This window comes from Periplaneta americana, chromosome 1 (assembly GCF_040183065.1).
Source record: "Periplaneta americana isolate PAMFEO1 chromosome 1, P.americana_PAMFEO1_priV1, whole genome shotgun sequence".
NCBI classification, from domain to species: Eukaryota; Metazoa; Arthropoda; class Insecta; order Blattodea; family Blattidae; genus Periplaneta; species Periplaneta americana.
This window is the reverse complement of record NC_091117.1, coordinates 225153630-225174376: the sequence shown is the minus strand read 5'-3', so window position 1 is coordinate 225174376 and position 20747 is coordinate 225153630. Positions and strand designations below refer to the sequence as shown.

The following is a 20747-nucleotide window of genomic DNA, read 5'->3' as shown; positions in this document are numbered from 1 at the left end:
ATATATTACTATACTGATGTAGGATATATTTACTACTAACAATGCCGGAAAGCATTGTTGTACATTGGTATTTTTCTTATTTTACAATTGTTATGGGAATTCAGAAATTATTATATTATGTTGGCGGAATTGGAAACATAAAAAATGATATGCACAAAACAGATGTATACGTTCATTTGAACCTTCACAACAATGTAAACGCAAAGAACAATTTGTTTAAAGCATTTCTTAATTAATTTTTGATGTTTCAATTCCACCAACATAATATAATAATTTCTGAATTCCCATAACAATTGTAAAATAAGAAAAATACCAATGTACAACAATGCTTTCCGGCATTGTTAGTAGTAAATATATCCTACATGAGTATAGTAATATTATATACCAATATTCATCAATTCAATGAATATTTGAGAAGGAACTATTAAAAAACCTTTCAAATTAAGATTATTCTAATAATTTTCACACCTCTGTATGTATGTATGTATGTATGTATGTATGTATGTATGTATGTATGTATGTATGTATGTATGTATGTAAATTTAAATTATGTTTATTTAACGACGCTCGCAACTGCACAGGTTATATCAGCGTCGCCGGTGTGGCGGAATTTTGTCTCGCAGGAGTTCTTTTACATGCCAGTAAATCTACTGACATGAGCCTGTCGCATTTAAACACACTTAAATGCCATCGACCTCGGCCGGGATCGAACCCGCAACCTCTAGCTTAGAAGGCCAGCGCTATACGAAGTACGCTATCGAAGGCGAATGTATGTAATAATAATAATAATAATAATAATAATAATAATAATAATAATAATAATAATGATTTATTTTAGCTGGCAGAGTTAAGGCCGTAAGGCCTTCTCTTCCACTTAACCAGCAAAAAGTGTATATACATATGCATGAAGTTATAAAAAAATCAACAATTTGATTAAGTGAGAGTTACATGAATACAAGAGTTATATACGAATTAAACAACAAAATACTATGAACTATTAATTAAACACTGAAATAAACTGTGTAGCAGATTTAAGCTAAAATGCATAGAATGTTAATATATTTAAAATAATATTAGATAACAGAAAGAGATTATTATGAGACAATTTTGAAAATACAGCACTATCAGGATGATGTCTAAAGAATGAAGTAACAATGTAGTCAGTGATAGTTTAAATCAGTAAGATTGGAGTGAAATGCTAATAAGGTTATCTTTTAAGCTGTTTTTAAAGGTGTTTATTGTATGTATGTATGCATGTAAATTTAAATTATGTTTATTTAACGACGCTCGAACTGCAGAGGTTATAACAGCGTCGCCGATGTGCCGGAATTTTGTCCCGCAGGAGTTCTTTTACATGCCAGTAAATCTACTGACATGAGCCTATCGCATTTAAACACACTTAAATGCCACCGACCTCGGCCGGGATCGAACCCGCAACCTCGAGCATAGAAGGCCAGCGCTATACCAAGTACGCTATCGAAGACGAATGTATGTATGTATGTATGTATGTATGTATGTATGTATGTATGTATGTATGTTAAAAACTGATTTCGCAGTATTGTATGGATCACGTTTTTGCTATGTTTACGCAACGCAGAAGTAAAGCCCCTCCCTCTTAAAAAGTTGACAATGCGAAACAAATAAACCGTATATTTAACTCGTCACGCTACAATCACCTCATCCTGAACTGTAATGTACAACTCATGTTTATGTAGAATTGAATTCACGGTCGTGACTTTGAATTCCGTCCCAGTCATTAATGCTGGTGACTCGTGGGCCACCTTTTCTTATATAAAGTACTGTGTGAGGTCAGCTGCTTTTGCGATAGAAAACCTGCAGCCAATGGCGAAGAGCACGTTTTACGTTTTGCGGTGATCATTAAAAGTACATTTAAGTACCTACAACAAGAAACATTAAATGTTACAAATAAAGACACAGAAGACTACCATAGACATTATCAGTAATAGCAGTACTACCGGGTCATCATTTTGTTTTTACTAACATTTCTAACATTAACCTGGCTATACCTTTGGACTAAAGGTTGAGAACTAGCACGTTAATAATAATAATAATAATAATAATAATAATAATAATAATAATAATAATAATATGTCCGCCGCATTGGCTGCGTGGATGCATGCACGTCTTTCAGCTATACGATCCGTGGTTCGATTCTCACTGTGGACAATGGAAGCGATTTATCTTTCGTCAGTAGAACTCGTTGCTTGTTTATTGTTTATTGTTAGTAAAATAACATGGACAAAAATATAATCTTAGTTCTTCCCTGAAGGAGTAAAAAATTCGTGCTCAGGGAGATATCTGAACACAAAAATAAACACAAAGATAATTTTTTGACACAAACTGGGTCAAGAAAAAAAATTACAGGAATAAATTAAATTTGAAAATACAATTTCAATTTTAACATTTTAAGTCATACAAATATATATACATATTAAATCAATATATATCCTTTAAAAATTAAATTCATAACGCTATTTTTTAAATTTCTGATACTAAAATTTTCCAAATTTGGGTATCTATCAATTATTTTATTGTATAACCTTGGACCAAAGTAGGTACCATGGCTCAGAGCTGTGCTTGTGAAACACTTTGGTTCCTCTAGTCGTATAAAATCGGATCTTTTAGTTCCATATTTATGATGATACAATTTTAATTTATTACGATTTTCATGTATGAAGATTAATAAGGCAATATAATAAATCTGTTTAATTTTCAAAACATTAAAATCAGTGAACAAAAGCTCGGATGAGTAGTCAATTGGTTTATTAAGGCATATTTTAATAATTCTTTTCTGAATAAGTATTAGTGGAGTGAGATTAGAATTACAAGCATTTCCCCACCCTAAAATTCCATACTGGAGAATGGATTGAAATAAAGCTAAATAAATGAGACGTAAAATATTAGTTGATAAATATGACCGAAGTATAACAAAGATATAAATTGTTTTACGTAATCTATTGCATAAATATGTATTATGTTTGTTCCATCGTAAGTGCTGGTCGATTGTAATGCCTAAATACTTAACTTCTGAGGATTCGGTTAATATGGGACATTCACAATTTTGAGAAGAACAATCTGAATGATGAATTTTGAGCCTAAAGGAAGATTCAGGAGATTGAAGACCACTGGACCTTAGTGAAAATGGAACAACAGTTGTTGCTTCACAGTTGTCTCCAGTGTTTTCTGTGTCGTCTTCGATCTCTTCTTCTCCTCTGCATATAGTTTAAGGCTACTTTGGAAAGTCTATTGTCTTCCATTCCTAGTAAATGTTCAGTCCAATTTCGTCTTACTTACTTACAAATGGCTTTTAAGGAACCCGAAGGTTCATTGCCGCCCTCACATAAGCCCGCCAGCGGTCCCTATCCTGTGCAAGATTAATCCAGTCTCTATCATCATACCCCACCTCCCTCAAATCCATTTTAATATTATCCTCCCATCTACGTCTCGGCCTCCCTAAAGGTCTTTTTCCCTCCGGTCTCCCAACTAACACTCTATATGCATTTCTGGATTCGCCCATACGTGCTACATGCCCTGCCCATCTCAAACGTCTGGATTTAATGTTCCTGATTATGTCAGGTGAAGAATACAATGCGTGCAGTTCTGTGTTGTGTAACTTTCTCCATTCTCCTGTAACTTCATCCCGCTTAGCCCCAAATATTTTCCTAAGCACCTTATTCTCAAACACCCTTAACCTATGTTCCTCTCTCAGAGTGAGAGTCCAAGTTTCACAACCATACAGAAGAACCGGTAATATAACTGTTTTATAAATTCTAACTTTCAGATTTTTGGACAGCAGACTGGATGATAAGAGCTTCTCAACCGAATAATAACACCTCCTGATCCAAAGATCAATCTTCTCTTATTTCATCATTCCTTATTCTATCCACTCTTGTACAGCCTTTAATACTTCAGAGGAATTCATTTCTGCCGGTGAATTTCACTTATTTGTCTTTGAGTTGGTACCTAGATTAGCTGCAATGAAGGAATGTGGGTAATGCCATCACCTTATAACACTTTCATTTTAGCCTCTTTCCCATTTTTATTTCTAAAATTTCGTTGTAAGGTTCCACATATTGTTTGAAATTTACCAACATCATATTAATGTTTCTGTTATAAAACTTATTTCACAACCAAAGGAGACACTTGTTTCAAAATTTCATTTTCTATTACAATCTTGGATCTAACCGTGTTTTTTAATTGAAATTTTAAAATTATAGGATTCACATAAATTTTTTAAACGGTACGTGGAGTTTTGTAAATTACTATTATTATTAATAATGATAATAATAATAATAATAATAATAATAATAATAATAATAATAATAATAATAATAATAATAATAATGGTAGTAATAATAATAATAATTTTATATTTGATATTTATTGATATTTATATGCTCGACAACAGCCATTGGCCAATAAAAGTCCAGCACAGTGGTACAATTAAAACATTAAAATGAACAACTATGGTACAAATTAAATAATTGAGTTAACAACAAAATAAAAAACATAGATTACAATGATTAGTTTACAAGAATTAATACTATTATATTTTATAGAAAGGAGTTGATTCATACAAAAGTATTACCAAAATGTGTAGAAAGATTATGCAATTAATATCAGCAAAGACATTGCCATATTCTAATACTTGTATACATTGAATGAATCGAAATCGCCTACATGTAAGTTAGCATGTTTAATACATCTGCAGACCGGCGAGGAAGATTTAGAATTTCTAATAGAGAAGAGTTTGTGATGTCTCATGTCCTTCATAGGAATTCGAAGGCTGACACTGTTTAAGAAAGATTGACAATTAATGTCACCTTTAAGGACCTTACACAAGAACAAGTAATCGAGATCATGACGTCTGGCATACAGGCTTCGACATTTAAAGTGCTCGCATTTTTGATCATAGTTATACTCAGAGTTATTAGGCAGGAATCTGTACGAACATAATGAAATAAATTTCCTTTGAATATTTTCCAGTTTTGCCGAATCAGAACTAGTAATAGAGTTCCAAACTACAGATGCATATTCGAGTTTCGATCTCACTAATGTATAGTATAGTATTAAAAGAGAGTCAGGTGTTGAAAAAGAATAAGTAATTGACCGAATTATTCCTAGCATTCTTATTGCGTGGTTATAAATATAATCAATGTGGTTGTGAAAATATAATTTATTGTCAATTAATACACCGAGGTCTCTAGTACAATCTTTTCTGTTAATTAATAAATTTTTTAGGTGATAGTTATATTTTAGTGTAGAGGTCTTCCTTGAAAATGATATTACGTAATAATAATAATAATAATAATAATAATAATAATAATAATAACAATAATAATAATAATAATAATAATATTAATAATAATAATAATTCTCCTGTTTAAGTTCGCTAGTACAGCAATCACTGATGTTACTTTGAAATTTCACTTCCAGGTTACTTCTGCAGAGGCGGAAAAAATACAAGAAAAATGTAAAGAAAAATTTGGTTTGTCTAACGGTGAGTTTTGATCAGATTTAATCTGTCTAGAATCTGGAAATTTGCATAAATGTGATTGTGAGTGTGCCGATTATTAATTAACCAATCTTAAAAATATAAAATAAAATACGTATGTCAGGATGTGCTGTACAGAAACCTGAACACAAATTCCGACGTCAGATTGTAACGTCATATTGTTGATAGTCTATGTAACGCCAACACTTAGCACATCAGAAAGGACTAATAGCCTAGATGCTATAGCTAGAGTTAATAATGAATTTTTAAAAATGCAGGAACTTTCAGGTTACTTTGAGTCGTCTTCCTTTATCGCATTCAAAATGATTATGATTGATGACAAATATGCAGATACCTACCTGGCGCATTATTAGGCATTTTCCAGTAATAGTAACAGCAATAGAATAGAAGAATTTAATCGGCATGGAAGGCGTTCTGGAACCTGAAGTTCATATGGACGGACAAGACAATCAACCGCAATCTCAAGTTCGAGGCACTAGAGACATGTGTAATCCCAGTTTTGCTATACGGCTGCCAAACCTGGACATTGTCCGAGAGACAACGCTCAAGTATACAAACATGCCAGAGGCAGATGCTAAGAAAAATACTGGGCATCGCGCTACGAGACAGAATGACAAACGAAACACTACAAAGACTGACGAACACTACTGACGCAGCAGAACGAGCCACGGCGACGAAGTGGACCTGGGGGGACATGTGGCGAGACTACACCAGACAAGATGGGCCCATGCAGTGGGACCCCTATGTCGGAAAGAGAGGACAGGGAAGATCACGGCTCAGATGGTCTGACATGTTTACCAGAGAGGCGGGGAAACTATGGTGGAGGACAGCAAAGAACAGAGTTTTGTGGAAAGAACTAGGGAAGGTCATTGTAAATAGGTAACGTAATCAGTGTTAAGATATTGTAAATAGTAAAGTCAGTATTAGTGAAAGTGTGAGATAAGTTTTGTAAATAGTAAAATCAGTGTTAAGAAAGTGTAAGATAAGTTTTGTAAATAGTAAAGTCAGTGTTGAGAAAGTGTAAGATAAGTTTTGTAAATGGTAAAATCAGTGTTGAGAAAGTGTAAGATAAGTTTTGTAAATAGTAAAGTCAGTGTTGAGAAAGTGTAAGATAAGTTTTGTAAATAGTAAAGTCAGTGTTGAGAAAGTGTAAGATAAGTTTTGTAAATAGTAAAGTCAGTGTTGAGAAAGTGTAAGATAAGTTTTGTAAATAGTAAAGTCAGTGTTGAGAAAGTGTAAGATAAGTTTTGTAAATAGTAAAGTCAGTGTTGAGAAAGTGTAACATAAGTTTTGTAAATAGTAAAGTCAGTGTTGAGAAAGTGTAACATAAGTTTTGTAAATAGTAAAGTCAGTGTTGAGAAAGTGTAAGATAAGTTTTGTAAATAGTAAAGTCAGTGTTGAGAAAGTGTAAGATAAGTTTTGTAAATAGTAAAGTCAGTGTTGAGAAAATGTAAGATAAGTTTTGTAAATAGTAAAGTCAGTGTTGAGAAAGTGTAAGATAAGTTTTGTAAATAGTGAAGTCAGTGTTGAGAAAGTGTAAGATAAGTTTTGTAAATAGTAAAGTCAGTGTTGAGAAAGTGTAAGATAAGTTTTGTAAATAGTAAAGTCAGTGTTGAGAAAGTGTAAGATAAGTTTTGTAAATAGTAAAGTCAGTATTGAGAAAGTGTAAGATAAGTTTTGTAAATAGTAAAGTCAGTGTTGAGAAAGTGTAAGATAAGTTTTGTAAATAGTAAAGTCAGTGTTGAGAAAGTGTAAGATAAGTTTTGTAAATAGTAAAGTCAGTGTTGAGAAAGTGTAAGATAAGTTTTGTAAATAGTAAAGTCAGTGTTGAGAAAGTGTAAGATAAGTTTTGTAAATAGTAAAGTCAGTGTTGAGAAAGTGTCAGGTAAATAGTGTAAATAGCAACCAGTGTTTGTCAAAGTGCCAGTGTCAGTATAATGTGTGTAGTGCAAGGAACAAATGAAGAAAGAACAGTGCTGAGACTAGTTAAAGTCTAACAGGGTTATTAACCATGTCACAAAAGTAGTATACACGACAAGCTCGCCTGGATTGGCTCACCAAGCGAGTATACTTGAGCCAACCCTGTCCAGGGGGTTCTAACCCCATCACAGGAGGCCTGTGCCCAACATGGGACATCATGGCTAACATTCATTCATTCATTCACTCACTCATTCATTCACTCACTCACTCATTCAATCATTCACTCATTCATTCACTCATTCATTCATCCACTCACTCATTCATTCATTCACTCATTCCTTAATTCACTCATTCATTCATTCACTCACTCATTCATCCACTCACTCACTCATTCATTCATTCACTCACTCATTCACTCATTTATTCATTCACTCATTCATTCATTCACTCACTCACTTATTCATTCATTCACTCATTCATTCATTCACTCATTAATTCATTCATTCACTCACTCACTCATTCATTCACTCACTCATTCATTCACTCATTCACTTATTCATTCATTCACTCATTCATTCATTCACTCATTTATTCATTCACTCACTCATTCATTCACTAATTCATTCATTCACTCATTCATTCACTCATTCATTCATTCACTCACTCACTCATTCATTCACTCATTCATTCACTCACTCATTCATTCACTCATTCATTCATTCACTCATTCATTCATTCATTCATTCAGTAACAGCATTATCGCCTTATGAAATGTCAGTATTTCTTTCAGTTGGCCCAAGATCTCTATCATTTACAGAACTAATATATCCAAGTCTATATTTGAGAGTCAATATATCAAGTTTATTAAAATCAGTTGAAAGTACATTTCTTACAAAATATAAGAGACATTACTGCATAAAACCTTCTCACACAAATTTGTCTGATATAGAAACCTCGTCCTCTTTGATGATATGCAGAGAATCTACTGGTGTATCTTACATTCTTAATGGGCATTCTACTTCAAGATATAAAAGAGGAGAACATTTATTTCATATTTATTCTTACAGAAGATCTTTACGACGCAACAAGACAAATGCTTAAGGGGGAGCCAGTAGATGAATCAAAAAGGGTAAGTAACGAACACTTAAATGTTATCTCTTAATATGTCTCTAAAATATAGGCTTAAGACATCTTAAGAAGAATGATATAATATTAAGTTGCTACAAGAATCACCTTCACTCAAAATAAAAATATATTTCTATTACAATGAAACTGTATTTTCTCATCTTTCAAATTTTGTGTTTTCGTTGTAATAACAAAAACTTTTTAAGAGCATTCAACAGTTTAGCTTGTATATTGTAATAAAACGCGAATGAATAGTGCAGTTACATAAGGTTCTTAGAGATCCCTAAATACAAATAAAATAATTCTTGGCTTCCTCAACAGTGTTACAAGAAGAGAGGTGTGGTAAAACGAAAAATCACGCGGTACATAACATGCTTGGTGAAATTAATAAAATTCTGCACATTTTAAAGCTTATTCCTTGGATGGAGGTATCAAAAAGTTTTAATACCATATCAGTCCAAAATGAATGCTTTCCTAAAAAAAACCCCTAAATGTTAACATTGTTATACCCGATAAGTATTATCCGCACGATTCTGATTTTTACCTTTGTCATTAGAGAAACTGATGAGGGAAGATTTATCCCTTTGCAGTTTTTAAATAAAATGAACGGTTTTCATGCGAATTACATAAAGAAATTAAATTGTATCGTCATTTCCTGCCATTAGGAAGTCTTTGCTGTTAATTATGATTTTCAGCTTATTCTTACATAAGTTATCGTAAATAATTGTAATTTTCATTTAAATATCCCATGATATAACGTGAGTACTGTTAAACAACCCAAATAAAAAATAACCTACTGGAGAGATTAAGGGATGGAACGCTGCTATTCACACTGAGTGCGTGTGTCTTCGTAGGTAAGTCCGCGATGCGTTGTTGTCGAACTGCAGAGATTTTCTGTCTAATTTCCTAATTAACCGTGCACTTAAATAAGAAACCTACTGTGCGTTTTGTAATTATTTCAATACAATATCCTATTCTCCCGTTCAAACAGTACATTTACACCACTTAATCCGATATACCTATATAATATAAACAAAAATTTCGTAGCAATACATATGCATAAGAAATTTAACATAAGCATAATATGTATTACTACGGTATGTATCTTTTGTTTGCCATTCTTTCAAATAATTTATTTCTTCTTACATAATTAGATATGTTCTTTCAAATAATTTATTTTCTTCTTACGTAATTAGATATCTTCTTTCAAATAATTTATTTCTTCTTACAAAATTAGATATGTTCTTTCAAATAATTTATTTCTTCTTACATAATTAGATATCTTCTTTCAAATAATTTATTTTCTTCTTACGTAATTAGATATCTTCTTTCAAATAATTTATTTCTTCTTACAAAATTAGATATGTTCTTTCAAATAATTTATTTCTTCTTACATAATTAGATATCTTCTTTCAAATAATTTATTTTCTTCTTACGTAATTAGATATCTTCTTTCAAATAATTTATTTCTTCTTACAAAATTAGATATCTTCTTTCAAATAATTTATTTCTTCTTACATAATTAGATATCTTCTTTCAAATAATTTATTTTCTTCTTACGTAATTAGATATCTTCTTTCAAATAATTTATTTCTTCTTACAAAATTAGATATCTTCTTTCAAATAATTTATTTCTTCTTACAAAATTAGATATGTTCTTTCAAATAATTTATTTCTTCTTACAAAATTAGATATGTTCTTTCAAATAATTTATTTCTTCTTACAAAATTAGATATCTTCTTTCAAATAATTTATTTCTTCTTACATAATTAGATATCTTCTTTCAAATAATTTATTTTCTTCTTACGTAATTAGATATCTTCTTTCAAATAATTTATTTTCTTCTTACATAATTAGATATCTTCTTTCAAATAATTTATTTCTTCTTACAAAATTAGATATGTTCTTTCAAATAATTTATTTCTTCTTACAAAATTAGATATCTTCTTTCAAATAATTTATTTTCTTCTTACGTAATTAGATATCTTCTTTCAAATAATTTATTTTCTTCTTACGTAATTAGATATCTTCTTTCAAATAATTTATTTTTTTCTTACATAATTAGATATCTTCTTTCAAATAATTTATTTCTTCTTACAAAATTAGATATGTTCTTTCAAATAATTTATTTCTTCTTACAAAATTAGATATATTTTAATATAATGTACAAAATCTTAATTATGTATATTTATATTTCTGAATTCTTTTAGCGTCCATCTAGCACATTAATTATTGTGTTACGAATGTTTAAGTATAGTCATCAGTGTCAAAGTTTAATTACAGTAAATTAATATTTCTCATTATTAGCAAAATTAACCAAATTTAGTTTGTAAATCAGTAATATAATTCTTTATTATTTCTGTTTACAGTGCTTTATGGAATGTGTTCTGACGGAGCAGGGCCTCGTAAGTTCTATTAATATTATTATTATTATTAGTAGTAGTAGTAGTAGTAGTAGTAGTAGCAGTAGTAGCAGTAGTATTAGTAGTAGTAACAGCAGCAACAGCAGGAGTAGCAGTAGTAATACTATTAATAATAATATTATTGTGATATTATTATTAACAATACATTAATACTATTATTATTTTAGAAGTATTTACAAGCATTTTCTTTATTTCTTCCTGAGAACAATTCATTCTGGATTAGTACTACGGATTCTCAAATAGTAGAACTCAGTCCACCATCCAGATGACATTATTGTGTGGAGTAGGACTTCAAAAAAAATTCCTTAAGTACTGTAATATACTGTAATTGTTTTACAAAACAAGAAAAAATAAAGATAATCAAACTCTGTTTATAAATCCTATTGATTACTCTACATAATTCTTCTTTCCTGAATTTAAAATCTGTAACAGTGGAAGACAGCAATATGCTCTGTCTTGTTGGGGTACAATGCACTTCTGTACTCTGACTGAGTTAAGAGCATTGTAGGAATGGAGTTTGTAGGAGGGGTAAGATCATGTATATGCGTCTTTAATATGTTAGAATTGTGTAAATGATGTCCATAAGTTTAAAAGTATAACTCGAACTGTAAACCCTATACATTCAGTTAACCCAGACAGAGCAAAAATAAATTTAATTTTAAGGAAACTTCTTGAATTTTTACAACTGACACCTAATGAATAAAATCAAGTAATTATATCTCTCGTTTTAGAAAGAAACTGAGATTCACTTTTATTACATTAAATCCAACTATGTACACGGTACAGATTAATAAACTTATTCACACCAACACAGAAATAGTAAAATTCACTTTGTAAATTCAAAAGAAAATCATTTCACTGCTGACATTTTTATGTTTTTTCCTAACATTTACTGTATTACATGATTATTGACCATGCGTTTTTCTTTACAAATCATTTGTTTAATATATTCTCTTGGTAGAGGGACAGAGAAGGCCTGACGGCCTTATCTCCACCAGGTTATATAAATAAATACTAATACTAATACTTTGTCACTAGCACTCAGTAACATTTGTACTTCGTAATGAAGTTCGCGTATTATCACAGTACCTGCTTCAGACGACATTAGAATGCATCAGTTTCATATTTTCCATTCTGAAGCCTTTACATCTGCCCACTATTAGAGAAAGTATTATATTAAAAGTTGAATGCCATATACTAATTAATGTATTCATTAGGTTAAGGATGGCAAGCTGAATAAAGAGGCGTTCATTGAAGAAATTCTGGAGGATGCCGATAAGAAGGGAATTAAAGATTACGAAAGGAAACTTTCAGCTGGGATAGAGAGATGCTCAAAATCTGGTGAGTTGTGTTACATTTATATTAATAATAATTACTGCAAAGTGATAATAAATACTGTGTGCCTTTAGCATAGTCGTAGATCAGATAAAATATACCAACAAACAGTAAAGAACACTGCGAGCTCCCTATGATCACGCAGTGAGATTGACGATGTACTACAGTGAAGTTTTTTCCTTGCTATCCCATAGAAAAGTTATTACACGGCTCCCAAATCAAGCTACATTGCCGTCAATAAGTTTGGAAAATCTTCAATCCTTGAGAGGTCATCGAACTTCGTTAAATGTGTATAGGCCATGTTTATAGGCGTTATTTGCTATATTGCTTCAAGTAGATACCCTAATTGTAAAATTCCTTTGCAGAGCGAGAAGCTACGTTTTGTTCCGACCAAATTTCTGCACATTTAAAGGACACCACTAAAATTATTTTAATCATTTGTTATCAGTTTGTACATATATAAGAAAACTTTTTCCATAATTCATTCCCTCAGACACTGAACCAACGTTTTACCTCTCAGCCTTAAAAAGAACCCGATTCAAACTTTAGTGATGCCCCACTTCGATATTGCGATTCTCTATTCACGAATCTAAATACTGATCTTGCCCATAGACTACAGCGTGTTCACAATATCTGCGTTCGTTTCGTTTGTAACATTAGAAAATTCGATCATGTTGTCTTGGAGTCCACTTAAAGAAAGAAGATTCTTCAACTCTCTCTTATTACTATTTAAAATGATCCACACCTCCACACCCTCTTACCTAGCATCTCGTTTTGTTTACCTTTCACTACCTCGAACCCGGAACATGTGCCTTCTCTCTATTCCTCTGCACAGAACATCCTTCTACTCATCATCTTTCAGCATATCTATTCCACGCCTCTGGAACTCTCTCCCTGACCATGTCAGAGACTGTCGGACAATATCAAAATTCAAATTTAAATTTAAAAATCACATTCTAGTTCATGGAATTGCTTGTTGAACACCTGTCAGGATGCGCAATTTCACCTTAACCCATGACATATAGTAAATATTGTAACTATGCTGTTGTAAAATTGACAATAATATGTAATGAATGTATTATTATTATTATTATTATTATTATTATCAGTTATCACTATCATCATTGTTATCTCTGTTTTTCTTTCTTTTTTCTTGTATTAGCTCGATGAGAGCTCTATAGTGTTCTTTTGACCCTGTTGACCCTCTATAGGGCTTTAACTTAACATGTACTATTTTCATCAGTGTTTATATTTCTTTTTTTTTTATTTATATGTGCTATCTGGTAGGATGGAAGAGAAGGTCTTATGGCCTTAATCCTATCAGATTAAATAAATAAATAAATAAATAAATAAATAAATAAATAAATCATAATATACTGCTCTCTTAAATTGACTGAGCATATTAAGAATTAAATCAACGGCTTTCCCAAAACACGGTATGAAATGTTTCATATAAAACAATTTTTATCTCGAAAAGGAATCAAAAGCGGACAAAATTGTATCAAAATTTTATTTTTGTAATATGCCAATGAATAACCCCCTGAAATGAATAACATTACGTAAGTTCAACCTGTATATACAAGCCATGGCCAACTAAATACACGGCATATTTTACGTAATCAATTTAAAAGTAGACAAAACTTGCGTATAATGAAAGAGGGAAATTGAATATAATGACAGTGACAATGCTGATGATAATGATAATGAATTCAGTAACTTAGTGAACAGATAACTATGATGATAATGACTACACCGACATTATGATCATCAAAATTATAGCGATGGCAACAACAATGACGAAGGCGATATTTTGTTTATGTATTATGTTGCGGGTAGATTAGTTGAACTTTGTGTTGATAATACTAATACCCACATGCAAAGGCGACGACGGTATTCAAGAATAATGTAACAATACTGATGATAAGGATGACAATTCAGATTGAATACGGTGATATTGACAATAAGGGCGAGGACAGAAATGGAGAGAGATCATAACAATATATGTTGCTCACAAAGATGACAATTACAAAACGATGACTGTTAATACAACGACAATGATGATGATTGACCATGAAGACACTGAAGACCATTTCGGTAGCCCCCTTTTCTAATAAACGACGTAATGCCCTAGTCCAGAACCTATAAATTGCCTATTAAATGTGCGAGGTCACTCATTTAATCGCAATGCGAAAGGACAGGGAACCTTTCAATTTGCAGATTCAGAATTCACGGCGTTTCTTCTGACGGCCTTCACCTGCCTTGTCATCGGACAACAGATGACAGAGTCTTCTCGACTCCTGCACTGCGATATTACGCAGTTCATTTCAATGTGCAGATTTACACTAGCCATTTCTTCCTCGTCCCGTCCTGTGATCACTTTGATCACATTTCCGTCCCCCTCGCGTATGTGGTACCTAAGAGGTTACGTCCATTTTCGGTTTTTCCCCTTCAAAATTTTCTAGAACTCCATCAGTGGAGTCCACACCTGTGGAGTAACGGTCAGCGCGTCTGACTGCGAAACCAGGTGGCCCGGGTTCGAATCCCGGTCGGGGCAAGTTACATGGTTGAGGTTTTTTTCCGGGGTTTTCCCTCAACCCAATACGAGCAAATGCTGGGTAACTTTCGGTGCTGGACCCCGGACTCATTTCACCGGCATTATCACCTTCATATCATTCAGACGCTAAATAACCTAGATCTTGATACAGCGTCGTAAAATAACCCAATAATCCATCAGTGGAGCAGCATAACCCGGAGTGAGACTAGTGGCCAACAGGCTTGGAGCTCACATATTTAGTTTCTTGCAGCCCCGAACCCCTTGCAAGGACGCGTTTTGCGTACCTTTTAAATTTGTCCTCCCAATTCTCCTCTTTCAATTCAATTCAATTAAAAAATTCGGTACAAGAATGACAACTCTAACTCCACAAAAGCAAATGGTGGTAATATGTTCCTTACATAATTACGTTTAAGGATCAACAGAGAAAATCAGAGTCAGATCTAAAATATGAATCCATTACATTTGCAGGTGGAGAAGGAAAATGTGCAGTGAGCTACAATTCTTGGTCGTGCCTGTTAAATTTCATGGTGTAAGTATCAACAGGTATTTAGTAGATTAAGTACTGTACGATTTAAAACTACAGGGACATCATTTTATTTTTACTTCAATTTTTATTGTACCTGAGTTTTTGAATGTACTTCACTCCCACCCCTTCTACTAAGGAAGTTCCAACTCCACACAGAACCAAGACCGCAGATAGTAAGCAGTACTGAGTTACTGAGTATAGTACGTTCCAGAAATATGTTCGCGTTTTCCAGTGACGAAAGAGCTTTCAATATTGAATCATATTTTCGCACAGGTACTGTCCGTTTGCCTACGTCGCATCCCGATTTCCCCCACCTGCTTCTGCCCGCCCCTCTGTAATAGCTGGGCTGTCTTAGCTCTTTTCTGAAAACATTAATTTCTCTTAGGAATTGGAAGTTTACGTAATATTACACAGCTGTTTAATTTAACTTAAATAAAAGGGCCTCGTTAAGTAATTAACTGTCACGTGATTTCCTCCCTTTCTACAATCCTGCGGCATAACCACTTGGGCGGACAGTAGATAGCATGTCTGAGTAATTTTATATTTTCGGGTCGGGCAGAAGTGAAGATTGAATTCACAGTACGTAGAGTAGGTACAGAATTATTTCAACATGAGTTACTAGTACGAAGGACGAAACTGGCAATTGGAATTAGATGCAATAGTCTATAGTGCGATAATATGCACAAAAGAACTGAAGCCTGTATCGAAATGAACGGCCACCATTTTTAAAATTGTGTTTAAATATTCATATTATGATTATTTTTCAATTCAACTTCTTTCTCTATATTGTACGCTAATGTTCTGTAGACAGTATAATATACACTGCATAATGAATACGTTCGCATGGATAACTCACTTGGTGAGTAAAAACACTTATTCTTAATACAGTACTGTACTTTTATTAAAGAAAAACCTAATGAAAATTATCAAACTCAAAATCGCGATATTTCCTAGTTTACGTAAATGGATGAACTACTTTTCTTCCTTCCTATATCTAGTAGAATGATTTGTGTTTTACGCCAGTATGATCGAACTCCGGTCTTGGAGGGGGGAGCAAGCGGTGTTTCCGGTTGTCTAAAGGTATAGACAGGTTAATATTAAAAATGTTAGTAAAAATAAAATGATGTCCCTGTATAAGACGAAATGGTTCATGTGATCAGGATTAAACATACCTATAGGTTTCAATCAGGACAGATGGGCAAGACCAGAGCGGTCACTGACTCTGTTGGGCTCGTTATGCAGGCAACTGAGCTTGGATAATATTTTGCTGTTGTTTATAAAATAAACTAGTTGCTGGAGTCAAGCGAGACACTAAAAAAACATGAATAGGATAATACAAACACATGCAACCAAACTGTGACTAATTAATTCTGGATTAATGGAATAATATTGTTACTAACACAGGGAAGAAAATCCAGTCTCTTGTTACAAACGTTAGTAGATAATACAATCTGTGTAGTATTACCCATTATGCAATTGGCACCTTAATCAGCTTGCCAAGCCTTTATGGCGTGTGGTTCTAAAATTATTGTGACGTGATTGACAGGGATTAAAGTTCAGGAATGTGGCTAAGCTATTTGCTTTCCAAATAGTAACTATTACCCGTTTATTTATGTATTTATTTAATTATTTATTTTCCCATTTACTTAGTTACTTGTTTACATAAATATTTACTTATTTACGTACATATTTATCTATTTACTTATTTAATTATTCATTTTGCACTGTTTTCAACCATAGTACTAATATTGACCCTGGAATTTTTAACAAATTAATAAAGAAATAACCACATCTATTTACCTCCAACAGTTTGAAATTGAAAAATGTATGTAAGCAATTTGTTATGAGTAGATAATTATTAATTTTTAGATGTTATTTTATTGTAATTTATTCGTGTAAATTTATTATGTATCGAATCCTCACCTGAGCACGAAAACACCTTCTTTCAGGGGAGTGCTAGAATTTCTTTAATTTACAATTTCTTTTTGTATTGTATTTTTCTGGTAATAAACAATATTATTATGAATCAATATTATATAATTTTATTTGCTTCTTTATTTACTTCTTTATTTGTTTATTTATTGTTCTATCGAACTGTCTGTGTGTGCGGCTGCCTGTCCATCCATCCATCCATCCATCCATCCATCCATCCATCCATCCATCCATCCATCCATCACACGGAAGCAATCATTTTGAATACATATCAAATTTAATTATACATCTTGATTACACAAATTTTAACACTATCACTTCGGAATTTGTATGATAATAACTTTCTTGTGTTAAATATTATTAACGTACCTTGTTAACATGTTTCGACTTGTTTTCCGAAGATGACCGAAAAATAGGTCGAAACATGTTAACAAGATACGTTAATAATATTTAACACAAGAAAGTTATTATCATACAAATTCCAAATTTAATTATTGTAATATCTGAAGTAATTACAAATTAATTAATAAAAATATATAAATAGAAACTAGTATTTCATAAATACTTCTCTTAGCCATATTCCCGAACCATAATACTATCTTCTCACTCACGTTATTATAATTTTAATACCACACGCCATATTAGCTTAGAGAGTTGAACTTTGTTACCAATAATTGGTAATGAGATCGTATTATTTTTTGTTGCATAATGATTTGATTTTTATTGTGTGAATTAATAACAATGTTATTAATTAGTTTTATTATAATCATTTATTTATAATTCTTTTGTACGTACTATGTATTGTATGTTGACGTTTTTTTTTTCGATTGTCTCATTTGGTTTGAGCAATTCGTTTCTTATATATAATCAGGAGAGAAATATTGCCTTCGCTCATTCACCAAACATTACGAGACTAACAGAGTAGCCGACCCCTCTGGCCTTACCTATCTGCCCTGATGAGGGAACCTGTAAGCAGTTCCAAAACGTTGGAAATGCCAAGTTCCAGGAAACGGTGGATTACCCAGAAGCATAATCCGGATCACAATCATCGTGAAAATCTAAAAACTCGTGTGGTTGATGAGATGTTTGTAGAAAACTGTTGTTCTTGCTGGGAAGTAAGACTGTATTCACAATGAGTATCATTTCCACTTAGGTACATGTAATTTCTTCAAAATCATTTAGTGATAATCTTTTTTTAATTTAATAACATGAACAATGTTATAATAATCTCAATATAATATTTCATTACTTGTTATAAACTAATGAAATAAAAAATATCAAATCCTGATGTATATTTACAAAATGGGGGACTTAACACTGCAGAGACAAATCACTGGTAATATATATCGATTACTAATTATTACCACTCAACTTTGGTAGCATTTGCATAATATTCTTACTAACCATTTCTCGGTCTTGTGTCTTTAAGTTGTCAGCATTGGTAAGTTCACTAAAAAGGTTTACGTGAAAGAGCAATTCCACATGTCACTGACATTTGAGGGATTAAAAGCAGCAATGATGTAAGTCAGCAATGGCAAGAAATGAGATATTTTAACTATAATGTACATCAAAGTTTCGTGGAACCATTCGCACGCTTCATTATCAACTTCCCCTCGTCGCACAGTTTGTTTTATGTTTTATAATTTGTTTGTCATATAAAGATCGTGTATTAGAATAACTGAGTGTATTTGCAATACTAAAAGGTAAAGTTTGTTGCCTAGCAACAATCCTAACGATTGTCTTTTGCTGATAGAATACATTTCAAACTAATGAACAAAACTTTGTTTTGACGCAGACATTTTAAGAAAATGTGCATGTGTATTGTATTAATATAGTAAGATATATACTTGTCTTTTGAAACCAGCAAGTGGAAGATGTGGAATGAAATGTTTTCATTGCATAAATTTATATTTATACTTTACAGGAGTCTGCACCAGAAGAAAATGAACTGGACTTAATACTTCCCTGAAGAAATCACACAAATTTCTGACAAAAATGATAATAGTGTGTTATTATTATTGAGTATAATATAATCAATAAGAAATTTAAAATACAGTCACTGGGGTAAACGTGCAACACTATAGAATACTTAATAGTTTTTGTGTAGTTAAATATATACACCAATATTTTCCACATTACGTGTCACTCTCTCGTGAAAATCAGTCTCCAAATGTCAGATAATGCCAACATTACAAAGTTAATTACAATTTATTCGTATCACAAAATTTACTTACATTAGTGTTAGGTTTCTTTCCCCAAGTATATATTATAATAAATCAGTACTTATTTTCTCTATACATTCTTGATTTATTTATCTAGAGTCACACATACGCATATATATATATATATATAATTAATTACATAATAAAAAATAAAGTATTTAACGGAATGAAACTTCACAAGAAATTGTACCCAATTGTTAATGAAAGAAGAATATTAATAAAAAATTTATAACATATCACAAAATGTAATATACAATAATGCAGATGAATTTTAATCAATATTCAGTAATTGTTACTTACGTACAGTAATCTCACTAGAGGTTCTGATTTATCTAGAGAAAATCAAAACTCGAGTGGAATTTAATTGACTATTACACGATTAGAAGAAAGTATATAAAGATGAGAAGTAACAAAGTACTCTAATACAATAAAACATTTATATACTAAAATATACACATATATTAAACTGTCTTGAAAATGTATTATTGTACCATCTCATCATTACAAATATTCCGCTAGATGGCAGTAGTGTGTTCTGATATCTGTTCCCTTGTTAACAGTTGTGCCAACTGTACAACCTTCATTGAACTCTATGGACGATTAATAGTCTAGAAGGCTTTGTTGATTCAGTATTAGTTTTAATAATAATAATAAAATCCGCCTTTCATAGCAGGTGACCGTATAGGCATTATAATTCAAATATCAATATAGCCTATATTAAACAATCTTTGATACGTGACTATTCATAATCTCATACAGCAGAAGCTGTAACATTACCTAAATAATATAAACAATATACATGATAAAAAAAGTTGTTAAAGATTAGGGATGATGAAATAAACATGAATAATTTTAAAAGGTATAATTATTGAAAGTACAATGTTGGCAAACAAAGAAACAAATATAAGGGAGGTGATAAAAATTGTAGGATAAGCAGCCATGATTGGTTGAAACACGTCGTTCTGTATCGTCTTATTGATCAAAAGTAGTATGATGTAGTAAAAGTGTAATAGTCATTTAAAAAATTTATAAACAAATAATTTTAAAGAAATATATTTATTTTCAATACATTTATTAAATAACTAAAGTAACATTTTATATATGTATGGGCTATTCCATATGAAATCGATCAGTAAAAAACCTCGCATTTTTTATACTCTAATTTTTTTCCCTA

The 20747-nt window shown here is 31.9% G+C and overlaps 1 protein-coding gene across 1 annotated transcript in view; it reads left to right on the top strand.

Moving 5' to 3' along the window:
- LOC138708676 (general odorant-binding protein 56a-like) overlaps positions 1 to 20043 on the top strand; it is a 26986-nt gene extending 6943 nt beyond the window's left edge. The window contains exons 2-7 of the mRNA XM_069838766.1: positions 5458 to 5521; positions 8524 to 8585; positions 10951 to 10986; positions 12222 to 12345; positions 15362 to 15422; positions 19276 to 20043. Coding sequence (XP_069694867.1) covers positions 5458 to 5521; positions 8524 to 8585; positions 10951 to 10986; positions 12222 to 12345; positions 15362 to 15422; positions 19276 to 19309 — 381 coding nt within the window. The 3' untranslated portion in view covers positions 19310 to 20043. The remainder of the gene's footprint in view (positions 1 to 5457; positions 5522 to 8523; positions 8586 to 10950; positions 10987 to 12221; positions 12346 to 15361; positions 15423 to 19275) is intronic.
- The last annotated feature ends 704 nt before the right edge of the window (positions 20044 to 20747 follow it).